Here is an 18,591-nt window from a genome sequence, read left to right as displayed (position 1 = left end):
TTCGCTAAAAATGTATTTTTAAAGAGAAGTTATTAGTTTTGGCGATTTCCAACGATACTATCAAAAATGTGAAGGATGGTTTGATCAAATTAAAATGTTGTTTTGCTGCCTCGTTCAATGTGTCAGTGTGCCCTTCGCGTGTTTTAGTCATGTACTTGAGCGTGTCATGCCTTGATGAACAGGGTAATAGCATCAGCATAATAGCCCTCCATGGGTAGGCGACTATTTTTCTTTTAGCATGCTAGCATATTTAATTCCATGGCCTTTATTACACAATACGGGAATCTTTGGAAACCATACATTATTATTTAATTTGACAGTTTTCCTGTGACATGTCAACTGAAATATACTCGTGATACTGTCGATTCTGACTTTTTGACTTTTCAATTGAATCTTTAGGCCTATTGTCCAGACAATATTAAATCAGTACATACAACTTAAAATGGCATTTCCTATTGAATAAGGCAGCAATAACAAGACAATGCACAACAAAATTAATACACAATGATATTGATTGAGAAAGAGACACTGCAAACTAACGACAATACGGGGACAACCCTCACCCATGCTGAAACTATAACTCTCATCAAAACCCGTTGTATAGGCCTTCCGTAATGAGTTCAGATGCCAATTGAATAACAAGGACTTTGATATTATATTACTTGTTCATCTTTAACCAAGGCATTGAATATCAACCAAAATGACACTGACAGTCTACACCAAACACCTGCATACAAGACGTTTGCTCTTTCCAACGGCTTGCTAATTGCCAGGTTTAATGTTCAACCCCGGGCGCCAGCCAATGTTGCAGTTTTGCATATCACCGTTTCCCTTGATCTGGCAATTATTATTTGCCGGAAAAACCTGATCCTCGACACTTTCCTTGCCACTCGTACTTAGAGACTTACTCGCTGCCAAATATCAACTGCCAAAGTTACTTTGAGAGCCCGGATCGGACGATAAATCTGATCGGTTCAGGCGCAGCTGGTTCAGGCATAAGAACATTCTTGGTGTGCGGTGAATCATAAGCGAAGACTGAGTGGTAATAAAACGGTGTCATATCTCATTTCATCGGTCCACCATTTTGGAACTTTTTATTAGATTTTTATATAAGGGTTGCATCACTTACATTGACGGGTAAACTCTCCATTTGTCCTCACGTTTGTACTGAATAACTCATTTCAAACGAAATCTAAATAGCCTAAATGGTATGGTGAAGTTGTAATAATATTTGTAAAATCAACCCACACGAAGGTTACCAAAACAAAAATGGCGAACGATCTTGCACCTGATTCAGGATTGTTGTATATTAAAAGCTGATCTATTCAGGGTGCGATCACCTGATCGATTGGTTTAATATTGATGTCTCGAGTGGTTCCCGAACTCGATGATTAGGTAATACAATGAGGTCTCATGCGGGTACCAACAATATTGACGTTTGATCAGAAACATGCATAGAGTTACTAACAAGTGATCAGAGCATCTGCTTTTCATGCGCATATTCACGGAAATGTATACCGACTACCTGCACCCACGAGAAAATATTAAGTCATGGGGTATTGACTGAAGGAGAAGGGTCAATACGTGACTCTGATTCTAGACTTGTAATTTACTGCATGATTGCCCTCCAAGAGAACTAATAAAACAAAGGTCTTTGTGGTATACAGGGGATATATTATAATAATCTTCACCAACAAAGTTTGCTAATGGTATAGACATGTCCTAGTTGAACTTCCTCCGTGCCTTCATTTATACAGATGTGGAGTCCATTACTTGATCAAGAGTGACCGATCACCTTAATTCCGGTTTATGTCAGAAAACCACTTCAGTCCGGTACAAACCCATTAGCAAGCATTCACTTGTTTTATATTTCGAGGAAAGAAAACAGAATGCAGGGACTTTTTTGGGGCGACCCTGACAAGAAACAAATTTCTGTCGAGGAATTCACTGACCAAAACGAATTCTGAGAGCAATACGCGAAAACCGTCGGTCAAAAACCTTGAAACGTTATGTTCTCAAAATACAGCATTTATTATATTTTCAAGTGGTGGAACTTAGTCTTTATTATTTTACTAGTATCATGTATATTATATAAGTATCAAAGTTTTTCGTTTTCAAAATAATTTCGTTGACTTCTTTCTTTCGGTAAAAAATCGCCATTTTGAAACATCCCTAGCCGAGCCAACCAACTCGTTTATACGGTTGGTTCGGAACAACTACGTCACTGCGGCTTATCTTAGCGGATGGTTTGACCTGATGCATATCGAATGGTTTCTAAGATATACCTGTAAAGACATTTAGCACATGACACTATTTAAACTGGGCGCCATTGGCAAGACGTCAAAAGAAGGTTGCTCATTGGCTGGTCGGGTGCACTGCGCGTACAATATGCGCTTTCCATTATTTCATTATCGTTTACCTCTACTCTAAATGACAGCGTGATGACGTCAATGCATCTCGGTTTTATATCTACTGAATACAATTGTTGCACCATTTCGTTTCCCTTCCTTTGTCTAAACACAGGTTATGCCATTTAAATTAGGGAATGATTTCTTCCGGGTTTCAGCAGAACCTCATTTGTAAATCAGTTTACGGTTTACTTTTATATAACAACCCCTGGGCAGCAAATAACACGCCTGAATAGACAACCACTTTATTTGAAAGAGCTCTCCAGCGGGGTTCGTTTCACTGTCTCTCTTCCTCCTTCTGACGATTCCAAACGGTCCAATTATTTCCAGTGACCTGGGTCTATCGCCTCTCCATCTTCTACCCCAATCATGAAGTAATGATAAACATTGCAACATCCCATGGCAGTGTTAAAAGCTTCACTGTTACTGACTGAGTCCAGTTGCTACTACGCATGGACTATAGAGGTAGACACATCAGTTCTACTCCGTTTTCCTTCTCTGTTTCTATTCTTTGAAGAGAAAATGAGCAGCCCGTGAAGATGACACGTTGGTCTTTGGGTGTTCACCTTTAGTTGTGAGTCCTATTTGCCCAACAAATAATTCATGCTCGTCGAGTTGCGACAAGTGTTGTCTTGTGAAGAAGAGTGGGGAATCTATAATTGGGACAATTTTAAAGGGGAGCTATTCCTTTGTCACATAATAATTTCAGAAAAGAATTTATGATTCAAATCTTTCACACGAAGCAATCATTTTTGCTTTCTTGTCACATTCAAATCACTGTGTAACCAAACTGAGGTTCGCACGGCAAAATAGACTGCCCCCAACTGGTTTAAATTAAGATTACTTCTTGTTATTGTAGCACGACATGGCGAATTAAATTAATTTCGTATGACGTATAATTATTGAATCATACCAAAACGCACTGTTTATATTGTGTGGAAATGTTTGCTTTGTTTCGTAACAATGTTTGCGCTGTTTCGATTCCTAGCTGAAGTTCTCGCGTCGCAAGTCAATTATCGGCGTGAGTCAAATACAAAATTGATTAATTTTTGCCCGCATCCAAAGGGTACATCTAGCCATGAGTATTATTTCGTTATGGTACAATCAACCATTGCGTTTATGGTAAGGCTTTATAATTTTTAACTATGCTGACATTTTGTAGAACCCATATGAAACCTGGGTGTTTCGATTGTATTTGATGTGCCAAGTGAACTCTGAACACTAAAAAAAAGTTGTACTGCAGACTGCGGATATAAACTAGCTCCGGTTTGACCATCACCCCGAGTCAAAGATCATAATTTCTGCCCGATAAAAATCAAAGTCCATATAGCGCACCGAACCACTTCAAGAAATCTCACCAACAAAAAATAACTTGATGGTAGCTGTCTAGAACAATGTATAAGTAAGACAACGAGCACTTTAAGATGTGTATTCAACGCCAGCCAACATCGGCAGCTCGTCATTGTATCATCTACTCGTCGGGCTACTTTTTTTTGGGTATATATTCTCTCGGCTTTTGATCCCTAGCGGCGGGTAGATTGTCTGCCTTCACATTTTTCAATTAGTCATTGACAAACGGTTGGATCGATGGAGCACTGGGGATAATTTCATATCTCGTCCCCATACTTGGTTCATGCGCTTCCCACGAGCATGAAGAAACAGCCTGGTGTGTAGAGAAACTCGTGGAGTTATCTAATGGTGAATATTGCCAACGGATTTCCCAGACCACTCACTTGCTATTATGTTTCAAATAATTAATGTTGGAGGTTTCAAATATTTAATGTTGGAGACACTTGAGGCTTATCGTGGGATTGCTTTTGTTTTCAAGATGAATTCTGCACGATGCTTTTCGATATATAATGCTTGTTTTTCCGTCTGTGTGTATGATAGAGGGCCTCAATGTTCATCGCTGGAGTATTGGGAGTAGCACTCAAGTTACACTCTGGATCGTTAGTATGGATCAGTCAGGCAACGTGGTGATAAATATCGCCGACAGTTGAGAAACTATCCTGAGATCTGATCCCGGTAGCCGATTGACAATGTCCAAAGAGAAAGAAAACCGTACCAATGCAATATAATCACGAAGAGCCATTTTTGTCTGTCTGAACGCAGATGCATTGAGCATTATGTGGCAAGATTCAATTACAGCTGAAGCTGCGTTTCTCTTTGATCTTTTCTTGTATTCAATGCAACAAAGATTAATTTACCTGATGCGAGCAACATTCAATATGGACTTGATTTTTTTTTAGTTTATCGACTCTTTGCTTTGATGGATACTAAAGAAATTAAAAAATGCTCGCGTATTTATAGGTTTTTTTTTACCTTGCTATAAAAGTTACCTTTCTATATGATTATACACAATAAGTTAACTGTGTGCTGCGCGTCAATAGACGTCCTTTTTATTAACTTCAAACTTATCAAACATGTACCACTTCTTTTTAAGGTTGGAAGATAAAACATACGGGTGTACACATACACCGGTTGTCTATTAATATACTGCGTGGATATCATTTTGCTATTGTCCCCCGATAGTTGATGAACTACCTGTTCATTCGTTATAGCGGCCCGTACCGACTGAAACCCCAACGGACGAGGGATTGGGAAAGTGTGTAATGCCATGCATTCTGTCAAGTCAATCAATTCATCTCTGCATGATGGGGTTGGTGATAGTCTTTTGTCAGAAAGAATCAGAAACGGTTTTCATCCCCATTAAATTAATGAGAGAATTCCGATACTACATTATAATGTAATAGATTTCGAAGACATGACGTAGGCCTACATGAAATATTGTTGACATTTTATACGTAAGTGTGTTCTCGATGAAACATTATCAGGTGCGGCAATCTTGTTTTTTTACCGTTTAAAGCTTAATGTTAATCCACACTGACGTTAATCAGGAAAATATAGACTACCTTGTCTTTATCTGAAAGATAGTAACATCTCTAGATGTGCACATTATTTCATATAAAATCTCATTTGAAGTTCAATTCTAATTTCTTTATTAATATTAAAGCAGACTTTAGCTCAATTGTACGCAGCATAGAATGCACAAGGCAAATTTCAGAAAACTTTTTTTTGGGGGAAAAAAGCATTTGATGTGAAATAAGTTTATATTGGTGGATACCGTTAACATGACATCTCTGTATTAGTTGACGAGTAATATTTTCTGAGAATCATTCAAGCATTTATTTCTACTTTGAGTAGTTTGACCATGTAGGCGTCACTTCGCTTAAGTGTCAGTAACTCACACCTTCACCGAAATCATTATATGGAACGTCTACTCTTCAACTGCATTAAATTGAGTTGAATTGAATTGAATTCCATGGCAGCCCCAATATTTGTCAAGTTGTTGGTTGTTTTGTGGGACAAAATATACATAAGAAGTGTTCCCAAGTGACATTATCATTATTTGCCGATATAACTCTAAATGTTATTCAGGAAGGGCATATGTTGATCTATCCCTGTATAAATTACAATAAAGATAACAATCCACCTGAAACAAACGTCAATTGTTTTGTAGATCTCAAGTCCGAGTGATAGACACGAGAGTGGACGACATATATACAACTTTAATAGGTTGATATGTTAATAAGAAAGCAATCTTTTAATAATATTAGATTTACTATTTTGTTGTACTAATAACTGGCGCAGCTTTTGTGTTGTGAGATATACGCTTAAATTACTTAAATTACTTAAATTATCTCAGAACGAACGTGAGATCTCATAAAGATGTAAATATCATCGACTGGTTTATGCGTACATTTCCATGATCCCTTTAGACCATGGGTAATATAATGATTTCCATTTAGAAATGACGAAGACTAGCAGGTTTGATGTTTCACCCCATGGGATTTACTAGCAGCGTCTCTGGTGCCGACCTGACACATGCTGCATATTGCAAGAGGACCGTTGGTCTTCATTCTCTTCTTCTTGTAGGCCTACATTATAATCATGTCTTTCATCAGTGGGTTGCATGGTAGAATCCTTGCTGAAATTTGATCTCCTATTGGAAGTCTAAAGAAACAAATCGTATGCATCTCGATTTGTTTATTGTGACCTGTTGACAAGTGATTTGTGCCCTGACCAAAGTGGATCCGAACCCCAGTATTAAGTTACCTTGTCATGTCGTCGTTTAACCCCTTGAAGTTGAGTTAACGAGTTTCAAGGAAGGATGGATTCGAACTAAGAACACATGTCTTGGCTGGTTCGAACTTTGAGTCACTGTAATCTTAGTTTTTAGTTTTTTTCGGAGTGGGTTCGAACCGTAGTCCTAATGATTTGAAATCCTAAAAAAGATCATGATAAAATATTCATTCATGATTGATGTGAATTCAACTTTGATAGCATTTTCCAGCAGCCGGGATGGTAGTGGCACATGATAAAGAAACGACTAGGCAACTATTGTACTTGTTTGCACGGCACACCTAATTTCCATGTACGATGTGAATAAGTATTGTTTGAAGCTTTGCAGTGTGATGGGAAATAGGAAGACACTGTAAACATATAGTAAACTTGTGGGGACAACCATGTGTAAACTTGTTGTGTATGTTGGCTCTGAGAAGAGCCGGTTAGGTCTCGACGTTTCGAACAGTATACTCTGCTCGTCTTCAGGGGAATAAGGTTTAAAGTTCAAATTTCATACCATCAAGTACTTTATGAACTTCATGATCCAACAGAACACAGCTAATTACGAACGGCATTTGCACCGTCAAAGTACAAGCAGCTAGGAAGTCGCGTTCGTGCGTTCGTGCGGTCGCATTTGTTGCCACTTGCGCATCAGTTGCGGTTTTCAAAAAAACTTGAAAGGAAACGAATGCAAAAGCACGTCTAATTTTACTCGTGAGAAGTGCTTGGCAAACAATCGCACCGGTAATAACGCGTGGCGCGTAGATATAAACCTGAATTCAATTTCCACAATGGTATCTTCGCCGGCAGAATACGGTAATTAGATTGTCATGGCAATTAATCTCTTTTGGGGTGTACAGCGCAGACGCGAACAGTCTGAAAATACAACAGGCTCACCTAATAGGCTGAAGGACATTTCCATTGAGCCAATCAATTTCGTTCACTAATACAGTTTTCCCTTAAAGAGCAGACGACCATATCGATGGGCGTGATTGAATCTGGGAGTAGATTTCTTAACGAACATCGCTGTAGAAATACTGGAACTCACAGTGACTTTTCTTCAAACCCTTAGGTGCATAAGACGTCATCAAGTACTGTGCTCCAAAACAAGATTTGCATTGGCATTGCCCCAGTTTTTAAAGCACATTGAGTTATAACAACAGTGAGTTATAAATTAGGAGTGACTATAAAAAGTCAAAAATCTATTTAGAACGGTGCAGACCTCAAATAATAGTTTCACTGCTTGCATTTTGTGATTGTTTGTACTTAGGGTTCTAAAGGTTGTTTTCTTTAAGGGTTTACTACTAAAACGTTATCTTACTTTAATAAGAGAGAACGAACAACACTTATTGCTCTCAACTCGTTTGAATCGCGTCAGACCAGACGGTTTTCCGAATGATTGCATGATTTAAGGAAGAAACACCTCACCAAGCACTTGTTTAAGCAAAACGTTATTTCTTTGAAATGCAATGTCTTTCAGGAAACTGAGCTTTTAGAACACTCTCCTTAAATAGATCATTATTTCCCCTCCTCTCGGCACTCTTCTCTGTCCACTAAACCTTACATCAGAATCTGAAGCTCCCATAATTGCATCTCTCTCCGCCCCCGTGTCTCTCCCGCCCTCTTTCCTTCCATCTTTTCTTCATCTCAGTCCACATTCTATAATCAGTCTTTCTGCAGTCACTGCTGATGGTCGTGTGTCATGCCTGCTACTAGCCTCACCGTCCATAGTGATTTAACATAGACCATCTTAGCCTACTTGTGTACCACTCGGTCTACGTGACTATCTTTCATTAGGTCGTTGTTGACTGACTAGTCTTCATATCCTGAAGATGTCAAACCAAAGGCACATCTTAGGGGAAAAAATTGTCGTGTTTTACCGTGCGTGCTCAAGGCTGCCATTTGGACGGTATGGGGCACAGCTTTTGCCGCCTTGTTCGTGCAACTTCACAACTCCTTTTTGTTGTTTTACAACAGAAAACAAACGAAACAAAAAAGTCCTAAGGCCTTTATGCCCAGATTAAGATTCCCTCATAAGATATTCCGATTATTTGTTTCTTGTACGACGTGATTAAGAACTTTGTTTTTGTTATCGAATATAATGTGTATTCTCCTTCGTGTGCAAATTATCACTTTTAAATGGAGCGTTCGGGTATACACAAGAACTTCTTGTCAGACTAAAAGGATGAAAAACAATTTATTGGTGTCTGATAATTTCAGCCAAAATGGAAGAAACCTAAGAAATAATTGTACAATTCAATCATGTTGTTTACATTGTTTCCCTTTTTTCATCAGGTCTTTGAACATGGCTGTATCTAACTCACTATGGGTGTTGGTGTTAATGACCGCGATGACGTCATGTGTAGTATACGCAGCGCCCACAGGCGTCCTAGAGGAGCAAGTGATAAAGGAGGAGGAGGTGATTGGACCAGACACAAAGATCACAGAGGCAGTGGAAGAGGTCAAACACCTCGACGATCTTGATGAAGGTGTGTTCTCAGTCCTCACTTGTCAGTAACATTATAAAACACTTCATTTTTGAGAAAGGAGTAAAACACCAATACTGGTAACTATACTGGTACTTTGTTCAAGCTGAAGAAAAAAAATGTTCGTCCCCTGAGAAGAAAATTATTTCGTGAAATTGGTTCACTTATTTCTCAAAAAATACATCATCTCAGCAAGTAATATTTCAAGGGAAGCTTTCTACCACAATTATCTTCAAACCGAGTTAGTTAAATTCAAATCTGTGGATATCGTGTTTTGTGTCCTTCAAACAGTACTCAGACCATTTAAGGCAGAACACTAACACAGGGACAGCAGAAAGCCTGCAAGTATTATACACAATTCATTTTAATATACTGGTTGTTTAAATCATGAAACCTTTCTGCAGATAATGTTACATAACTATTTTAGCCAGGACACACGTATACGTGTGTATCGATGATAATGTTCACAATTTCATTTATTACTAACTGCAGATATCGAAAAGGCTCTGTTGAAGGAAGAGTCTTTGGAAACAATCGATTCAGCACCAACCCCTGACGATAAGCCCGAGGCACCAAAGGAGGAGAAAGAGATAGTGCAAGACGAAGTGGATGAGGTCATCAATGGGAGTATGGAAGAAGATACAGATGATGTAATCGACAGTGACGTCATGGATGGGGAAGCCCCTTTGGGGAGTAGTGAGTCAGATCTCCTCGACTACCTTATGATGGAACCATCCATGGATTATTACTCATTCGAAGAGAGTGCAATCTCCCCGTGGCTTTACGACCTCCCCAATGAGCCCAGTTATAACGAGGAGGAGTCCCAGATGTGGTCCAGCAACTTTGATATTTTCGATGAGTATTTAGAATCCTACTACGGGTCCAGTGCTGTTGATGACGTGGTTGATAATGGAATAGATCTTGATACTCCAGGTGGAGCATTCGATGGGATCCCGGTGGAAGAAATGAACAACCAGGTGGACCAGACTGTTGACGAGTTCTTGTGTCAGTTGGGATTGTGCGCTGATGGCAACGTCCAGTACCAAGACGAAGAGCAACTGGAGCCAAATGAAATCCAATTCACAGAAGAAGGAATGATGGGAAACGAGAATGACGAGATTCAAGATGAGAAAGACATATACACCATAGAAACCCAACCCGAGGATCAAACAAAGGAAGATACCAATACTTCCGTGTCAGATGTCAAAGGTGAAGATATCCAGAGTAGTTCTAAGCTGGATGTTGCATCAATGCCTGAGGCCGGTACCAGACATAGAAGCAAGCGAGACCTTTCCTGGGATGAGCCAGGCCAAGGTCAATCTGACCTAATTGAGAAAATCAACGCGCTAGAGAGACTACAAGAACAAGACGTGGAGGCAACTCAGATGGACCAAGACCAAGTACTGACCCCACAGGAACGCTTCGAGGATCTGATCAAGTACTTTAAAAACGAAGCGGATGAAAACACCGGCATGGAGGGTGAGGAGTTCTACGTCGGAGCTCCACTGCCAAATTATTATAACGAGGCTGTTGCGGAGGCAGAAGCAGATGAAATCGAAGAGGTTGAAGGAGAAGAAGGTGATGAGAATGAGATAGAAGAAGGAGAGTTCCTTGAGGACGATGAGATGCTTGACGGTGAAGATGATGAAGATAGTGAAGAGGAAGGATGGGGCGCTTTCCTTGTACCAGGTTCACCCTACAGGGAAGGTACTCTCACGTACGATGGGTACAAGCGAGATGATGAAAAGGAGTCCCTCAAGGTCTATGTGGAGAGCTTACCGAATCTTGAAGGTTATCGCAAGAGGAGTGACCCATCAGGTAATGGCAAACTACAATTGAGATCTCTGCCTGTTAAAATGTTAAAAACCTATCTCCTTTACTGGATTGATTCACAATAAAAACGGGTTCAAATCCTATCTGGATTGCTTTACAAATGGGCAGAACTTATTCAAAACACTGGTGTGGTTGTGCTCTACTTTGCCCAATCTTTACATGACTAGGAGAGTGGTAAAATTTGTATGAATCATGTCTCCCGCGAAAAAATCTAAATCTTGAAAATAATTATTGTAAAATTATTTCTTTCTCAACAGAATACCTAGATATTGATCCCCGATCATCAGATTTCCGTAGACAAATTGACCCAAGAAGTCCTCCTGACGAGATCCGCTACCCTAAAACGGGACTTGAGCCATTCTCGCGAGAAAAATATTTCCCAGTCTTTTCCGCCTCTGACGCAATGGCAGATGAAGCGATACTTGATCCTGACTGGACAGTTGGAGTTGAACGTAATGATGCACTCGTTAAATACAATGAACTCTTGGATCTTCTGAACACTGAACTTGAAGCCGCCGTTCTGATATCGTCCATCGAAGACATGGCAGCTGAACTTGGACGGAACCAACTGCTGTTGGATGAACTGGAGAGAAAAGAAGAAGAGGATGAACTGCAGCTGGCTTTGGATAAAAATAACCAAGATATACTAGGTTTCATGAATGCTGAAAACAGCCGTCAAGTGAAGAGAACCCCTCGTGTTATTGACTACCAAGATTTTAACGAGTACCCGCCGGTGTTTCAGAGATCTTTCTCGCCGACTGGGAGAGGTCTGGAGAGCTTGAGTGATGATGAGCTTCTTAGTCTGTACAATGAGTACCTCCAGAAAGCTGATGAGGAGGATAACTGGGGCGACTTTGTGGAGCAGCCACGGACGAGACGTGATGGCGAGGATGCCTTACTAGGTCCCCACGTGGGTTACTACGTCCAGGGGAGGATGATTGGAGACCTCATGAAGCCCAAACGCAATGAGGAAGATGGGTACCAGAATCCATACATCCTACTTCAACCCTCTGATCTCGGCTACGAGCAGTGGCCCGGTGACTTCGATGTCTACTACGACACGAGAGATGGGAGCTTCATCATGGACCCAGAACCAATTGAAGCCATGCCTGTTTCGGAAGATGCCTTACTTGACGCTCTTGGAATGTCAGGAAATATAGTCGAAGATGAGGAGGGGGAGGAGGAAGAGGAGGAGGACGGGAGATGGGGAGATTTTAAAGACAACATTGATGACTTTCAAGATGATGTAAGTTACAACATTAATGTAGCTTCTATAAGATTTATATAACCATAGAAAGTGCGGAGTTCACAATATGTTTTCATAAGTGAAACAACCACAACATGACGTGTACTTAGAATTATCTTTATAGCTTTTTCATGGAATATCATTGTTTTTCTGCATGAAGGGAGGGGCTCACTTTATAAACCAAGCAATGTTTGAAATGTGACAGTTCAGAACAGCATTGTTTTTGTTAAACGTGAGAGTGGGAGGGAAATCGTGACTTTGTTGAAACTACCCTAGACCCAGGGGAAACTTATATCATGTATCTCAAGGGAAAAATCGTGTTCACACGTCTATGTGCGTTTAGCTTATCACTTTGCACGTTTTTAATCGAAACTCTGTCGCTAGCTAATTCCTCACTCACCCACGGAGTGATTCAAATGATAACACTTCCTGGTTCAGTCACTCGTAACGAGGCGAGAAACGGACACGATAAACTCCTCTGCTTTTGTCACTTCACTTTTGTATCTAAATGATCTCTCGATAAACAATCGTTGCTGTCAATAGGAATACTTTATGTAAAGCTTAAAGTAAGTGTGTATTGATATAAATATCGTAACTTGTACCATGGAGGAAGAAAATATGGTCTTCCTCCATGCTTGTACCACTCCTCAAATATCTGTATACACACAGTTGTTTTCTGATGAACATGAACAGGGAACAGACTATTCTCCCTGTTGGCATCATTTTGGACGCATCGAATTCTTTGGAATAAAATCGATGTTTCATTTTCTCTTTCAAAGGCAGTGGACACTATTATTAATTACCCGAAATAATTGTTCGCATAAAAACTTACTTGATAACAAGCAATGGAGAGCTGTTGATAGTATAAAACATTGATTTCGAGAACTCAGAATTAGATTTTGAGGTCCCGAAATCAAGCATCTGAATGCACACAACTACGTGTTACAATGGTATTTTTCTTCCATTAATATCTCGCAACTTCGACGACCAATTGAGCTCAAATTTACACAGGTTTGTTATTTTGTGCATATGTTGAGATACACCAAGTGTATTTGACATTTACCAGTAGTGTCCAGTGTCTTTAAAGTTTCTCATTATGTACGGTATCTCTGAGATACAATCTCAGCTTGAGCTTCCGAAAAACTTAAATACATTCGCAAACTAAGCCATAACATTTTTTTAAATCAAGAACGAGATCTCTCGAGAGACTACGAGACTTCACTATCGAATAGCGTACTTTCAGTCAATTAACAGTCGTAGGATTTTAATGAGAATGTTTACCTCGAAAACTCACCTGATGTCAGTCTATATTTAGCTTTATTGTCGTCATGGTTATGCTTATCGAGTTATAAGCTCTCTCTTTGAAACGTCAATTTATTAATAGATTTAGAAAATAAATGAAATATCTAAGTTCGACCCTGATGAAGTTAAGACCCAAGCAAAACATGTTTTGCAATGTTTTTAAACGTGCACAATTTTTTCTTGGTGTTAGATTTTTAAAAATATTCATGAAGTATCAGTTCAGAAACAAGCAAACGACACAACATTTTTAAACTATAATGATGTACATGTTACTTAAATGAGGTAGGCCCTAAATTACACTTCGTGTCGGGCACAATCTTTGTTTAAACTTAGTGGATATTGCTTTTTGCGGCTGTCAAAAATAGCCTGTGAAACTTCTTCTTTTTTCTTGTGGATTTTTAGTTAGAGGAAATTGACTTTGACATCGGCCAACTGGAAGAGCTTCGCCGACTGACGGAGTTTGCCGAGGCCTTGAATGAAGAAGATAAGAAGTTTGAAGAAGAAGAACTACTGAGGGCGCTACTTTTGAATTGAAGCTGAAGTCTACAGAATACAGGATATTTAGATCTTTTCAAAGGCCCATATTGCTATCATAACCAAGGCAACGTCACATAAGACAATAAAATGGAATTCCCAGCATTTACCACAATCGACTGAACAGAAATATATCAATCTATTCTCTAACGAAGAAAATGAATCGCCAGAAGTGTGATTACAATTTAGTTGGATGTCTTTTAAACGTATGTTTTGTTTTTCATAAAAGACAACAAGTTGTGTATTGTTGCCATAATTTGATTGAGCAAATTTAATTTGGGGAAAGCTATTGTTAACTATCTTAGTATATTGCCGTATGATGTGAACGTTGTAAAGAATATCATATCATGCTTTGAATATTGTTTAGCTCAAGTTAATTATAAGTCTAGTGTGTACATTCCAGAAATATATTTTATTTTTGATGTTATAAATATGAAATAGTATTAATCAAGCACAATGAAATACCGGTATGGTACTTAAAGTTGTTATGATGGACAAACTGTGTGTCTAAAATCAATATCTGTATAGGATTAGAAGAATAGAATATAACAAACAAATTAATATAATTATTACTGTGCACAAAATACGCAAAATAATTCGGACTAAAATTTATGTGCAATATTGTTTGTTCTAAAAAGGTGCAATTCAACTATGGTTGAAAATGGTGCGGTGTGCTTTAAGCTTAAAATAATTATTTTATTTTCGAAAATATGACCTTTTGCTGCACTTACATGTTAAGATAATAGTTTTAAACTACAGTTTGGGATTACTTGGTTTTCGTTGAAAGGCTTTCTTACAGGAATATTTAATCAACGAAAACAATTAATGCAGATGAATATTTTCAACCAAGATGCTTTGTAAAGCGTCTTGTAAGAAAACTTTGGTCTAACTTTTTCGTCACAATGAGAAGATACAAAATCTTGAAAACAAAACTTACCTTCAATCGTTTTGTTTAAAAATAGAGAATGACATTTCTCATCTCACTAATGAATTAAATCAAATTTCAAGGGAATTTAATCAAATTTCAAGGCTTGAGTTCTTTGTTCTTTAATAACTAATTGTCTTGATTTACATAACTAGATTGGTTTTAATGAATGTGCACTTTGTCAATAAAATAATCTGATTTCACATAGCTGTTTCAAAGTAGAAAATAATTGCTTAATAAAATTCCCTGCAAAGCTAATTAGATGAAAACCAGTCATGAATAGATTATACTAAACATCTTTATATTATACAATGTGTTGGTGTGTATTTGCTGAGCACGTTTTTTTCTCTCTGAATATGAGCTCTTTGACTTTGGACTATTTTTAGTAATATCATATTTAATATTTAGCTTCAAATGCTAAAATTCTAAATTTTAAACATTATGTACAAGCTAGAAATCATTGTATTTTCACCTGTAATTGTTTTGTCAGCAACGTCACTAGTAGAATTGTAAAACCCCACTGTCTGAGTTTCAGTTAATTGTTCTAACAATATTTACTGAATTCAAACAAAAGGAATGAAAGTTTAAAAGGTTTTTTTTTTTTCGTAGTCATTATTTTTATAGCCTTATTGAATTTCAGCATCATGTGGTAAATATGTCCTGCATACGTATGGCCATTATTTATTATTATATATATTTTTTTTTTTTTTTGGGGGGGGGGCTGAACTTTTGGTTTCAGAAACAACGATGCACTTAAAGGAGTTGCATCCTTCGGAAATTTCTTTCCGTGGTTGACTTTGATGTTTTCATTCACCCGATATATTTTGTTTACTTTTAATTGTGGTTACTTTAGTCTTCTTCGACAGTTTAGGATGCCCTGAATTATGATACGATAGTTACTTATAGGCCATTTTGTTTTTCTTCAATCCCAACATATTTAGACAAATCTGTGGCTGCGGTTGTTGCAGAAGGAAGACTATGCACGAAATAACAGCCGCAACCGCACATTCAGAACCGGATTATGTCTCGATAGTAGCGTAGTCTGATAATGAAACACTTGGCAGTGTATGTAACTAATGTCAGGAACACATGTTGTTAAGGACTGTTACCGGCAAACTGATTATGGACAAGTCTCACTTTAGAATTTTGCATTGTAAGATTTTTTGTTTTCACCCACATTGGTAATAATTAAACCCACCATAGCATTAGAAGATGTGGCCATCACTGTTTCATTGTGTTTTTGGTAAGCACCCATATTTAAGCTGGGGATTGTTTAGAATTATCTTACACATGTATCCCAGCTTGTTGAAAATGATCCCTTGTACACGTTTTCTATTCAGAACACACACAAAAAAAAACATCAAGAACTTACACACTTAAAGAATTAAGTTTTTGGAACGATGCGATGTAGAAAATCTAATGGGATATTGCGCTTGTAGTAAGTGCCAAAACGTCGTTATTTTGTTTTGATTATTTCCTCATGTGCATGGTGGTGTCGGTTCAACGTTTCCAAAGTAATTATGCCACTTTATTCGATCCCCTTCAATCTAATAAACGATGTAGTGGGCAGATAGACCTCTATCACGCTGTCACCATCTTGGTCATGTTCCCCGTTTCCAATGCAGTAATGAATGCTAACACGCATGGCACCAGACTATTATAACGTCCAGCCTCAGTTTGGTTACAATGAGTTGGATTGGAGTAAAATCAAAATGACCACACCGTGATAAAGGTCCATATGGGGTCATGTTTTGTGGCGAGTGTTACACAGTGACAGTATGTCATGAAAAAGATATTTGGATGAGCGGTATAGCATCGCAGATTTTTATTTATTATAACAATAAAATATTAAGCGACAAAAATGGCTGCCAATGCTTTTTTGCACAAACGGTTGTTGTTTTCAATGGACACATATTTTCGATGGGCAAATTTATCTTTCTCATTTCATACTCTGTGCCAAATTTGATGCTTGTATCATCAAAGGAACAATCTAATCAACTAGGGCCACCATCGTTGATTCAACGCCAGAGGGCGCTAGTTTGGTTGACCGTTCAGAGCGGCTAAAACTAGAGAACCTGTGTATTTGGTGATCCACCACACCATTTCAGAACTGTTAGGTCACCCGTTTTGAACTGCGCATGCTTGAACACGTGTTACTGGAAATTTTTATGCTCGTTTATTTATACACACACCAATGAGTAGTGGGTACCCGCGAAATGGAGAATTTCTTTATATGAAGGCTGCGACACTTTCAGAACTGCTGGAAAATCCCTGATTTTGCAACAAATACAGCCAGGCGCCTGTGTCGCCTACCGTTGCCCAGTGACAGGTAAGTTATGCAGATGATAAATATTAACCCTAAACTTACTAAGGGAGGGTAATAATGCTGTTTTTTGTGTGTGAACTACATAATTACATAATTTATTTGCAAAAGTTTGGGAACGGGTTATCGTCTAGACTGCTTGGAAATTCTGACGTCACTGACAATTGACCATTCAGTGCCCTGCACAGGTGAGCCGCACTTGTCATTATTTGTTTGTTCTGCTTAAGTTTTGCTTCATTAAAAAAACTTTTATTTTAAGAACAACCTACTTCCAACTACCAATTAATGTTTCTGAAACAATTTCATTTCCGAAATATATGTAACAGTATTATTTTACATTCTATCGGTTCAAGGAACAAAGAAAACTTGTACAACATTGAGTACATTGAACACAAAGCTGCCGTCGATTTCACAAAACACTTCATAACTTAAGATTAATCTTAGGACTTAGGACGAGTCCCAACCCTGCACTGTAGCATGCAGACCTTAAGATTAATCCTAAGTTAGGAAGAGTTACACGTCCTAACTCGAGATAAGATGAGTCCTAACTCTTTGTGAAATCGACCCCTGTATAGACAAAGAAACTTTGGTGCAAATTTGTACCTCTGCTCAGACACCCTCTCTGCAACTCTCAAGATTTTCACAATAGAAAAAAAACCTATGTGGATTTGCACTGTGTTCTTACAGCACTAAGTAAACACTATTTTTACATTAAATCTTAGAATCCAATCAAAGTAAATGGACACGGAAGGAAACCAGCCACCTGCTCAGAATTTCCTGCCTCTTTGTGAGTACAATGTTGGTGTAAGGCAGTACATGCTCCGTCATTTAAGTACACCAACTAACATTACTTAGTCAAATTATTAGCACCACAAATAATTCTTCACCTCCACCTTCCCAAAACATGTTGTTTTGCCACTTGTAAGAAATTGCAATTTCTTTGTTTAAAGCCATTTGACACTTTCGGTAAACAGTATTGTCCAACAGTATTGTTCATGTATCGCAACTTCTATATAAAATAACAAACCTGTGAAAATTAAGGCTCAATCGGTCATCGGAGTCGAGAGAAAATATCGGGACAACCAACCCTTGTTTCTGAACGTTTCGCTGTGTCACGACATGTGTTTAAAATAAATCCGTAATTCTCGATATCGAGAATTTATATTGTTATAATGTTTCTCAAAAAGTAAAGCATTTCATGGAATAATATTTCAAGAGAAGTCTTTCACCATTACCTTCTGTAAACCCTATAAGTTATTTGTAAATCTGTGAACTTTTTTTTTTTTTCTGTACCTAAAGTGTCCAATGGCTTTAAACAAGTCTATAGTTGCCTCTGTGAAAATTTTAGGCACACTTACAATTTAAAACGCCAAAAAATATCCTGAAGTAATGCGATGTGTGCTTGTCCT

General features: G+C 38.3%; 1 protein-coding gene across 1 annotated transcript in view; it reads left to right on the top strand.

Annotated features, from left to right (window-relative positions):
- The window catches only part of LOC139947466 (uncharacterized), a 36,231-nt gene extending 19,583 nt beyond the window's left edge, over positions 1–16,648 (top strand). Inside the window, exons 2-5 of the mRNA XM_071945382.1 lie at positions 8,829–9,022; positions 9,512–10,837; positions 11,110–12,098; positions 13,803–16,648. Coding sequence (XP_071801483.1) covers positions 8,839–9,022; positions 9,512–10,837; positions 11,110–12,098; positions 13,803–13,934 — 2,631 coding nt within the window. The 5' untranslated portion in view covers positions 8,829–8,838 and the 3' untranslated portion in view covers positions 13,935–16,648. The remainder of the gene's footprint in view (positions 1–8,828; positions 9,023–9,511; positions 10,838–11,109; positions 12,099–13,802) is intronic.
- Positions 16,649–18,591: the final 1,943 nt, after the last annotated feature.

The sequence above is a fragment of the Asterias amurensis genome, chromosome 14 (assembly GCF_032118995.1).
Source record: "Asterias amurensis chromosome 14, ASM3211899v1".
Classification (NCBI taxonomy): domain Eukaryota; kingdom Metazoa; phylum Echinodermata; class Asteroidea; order Forcipulatida; family Asteriidae; genus Asterias; species Asterias amurensis.
This window is presented reverse-complemented; position numbering and strand designations above follow the sequence as displayed.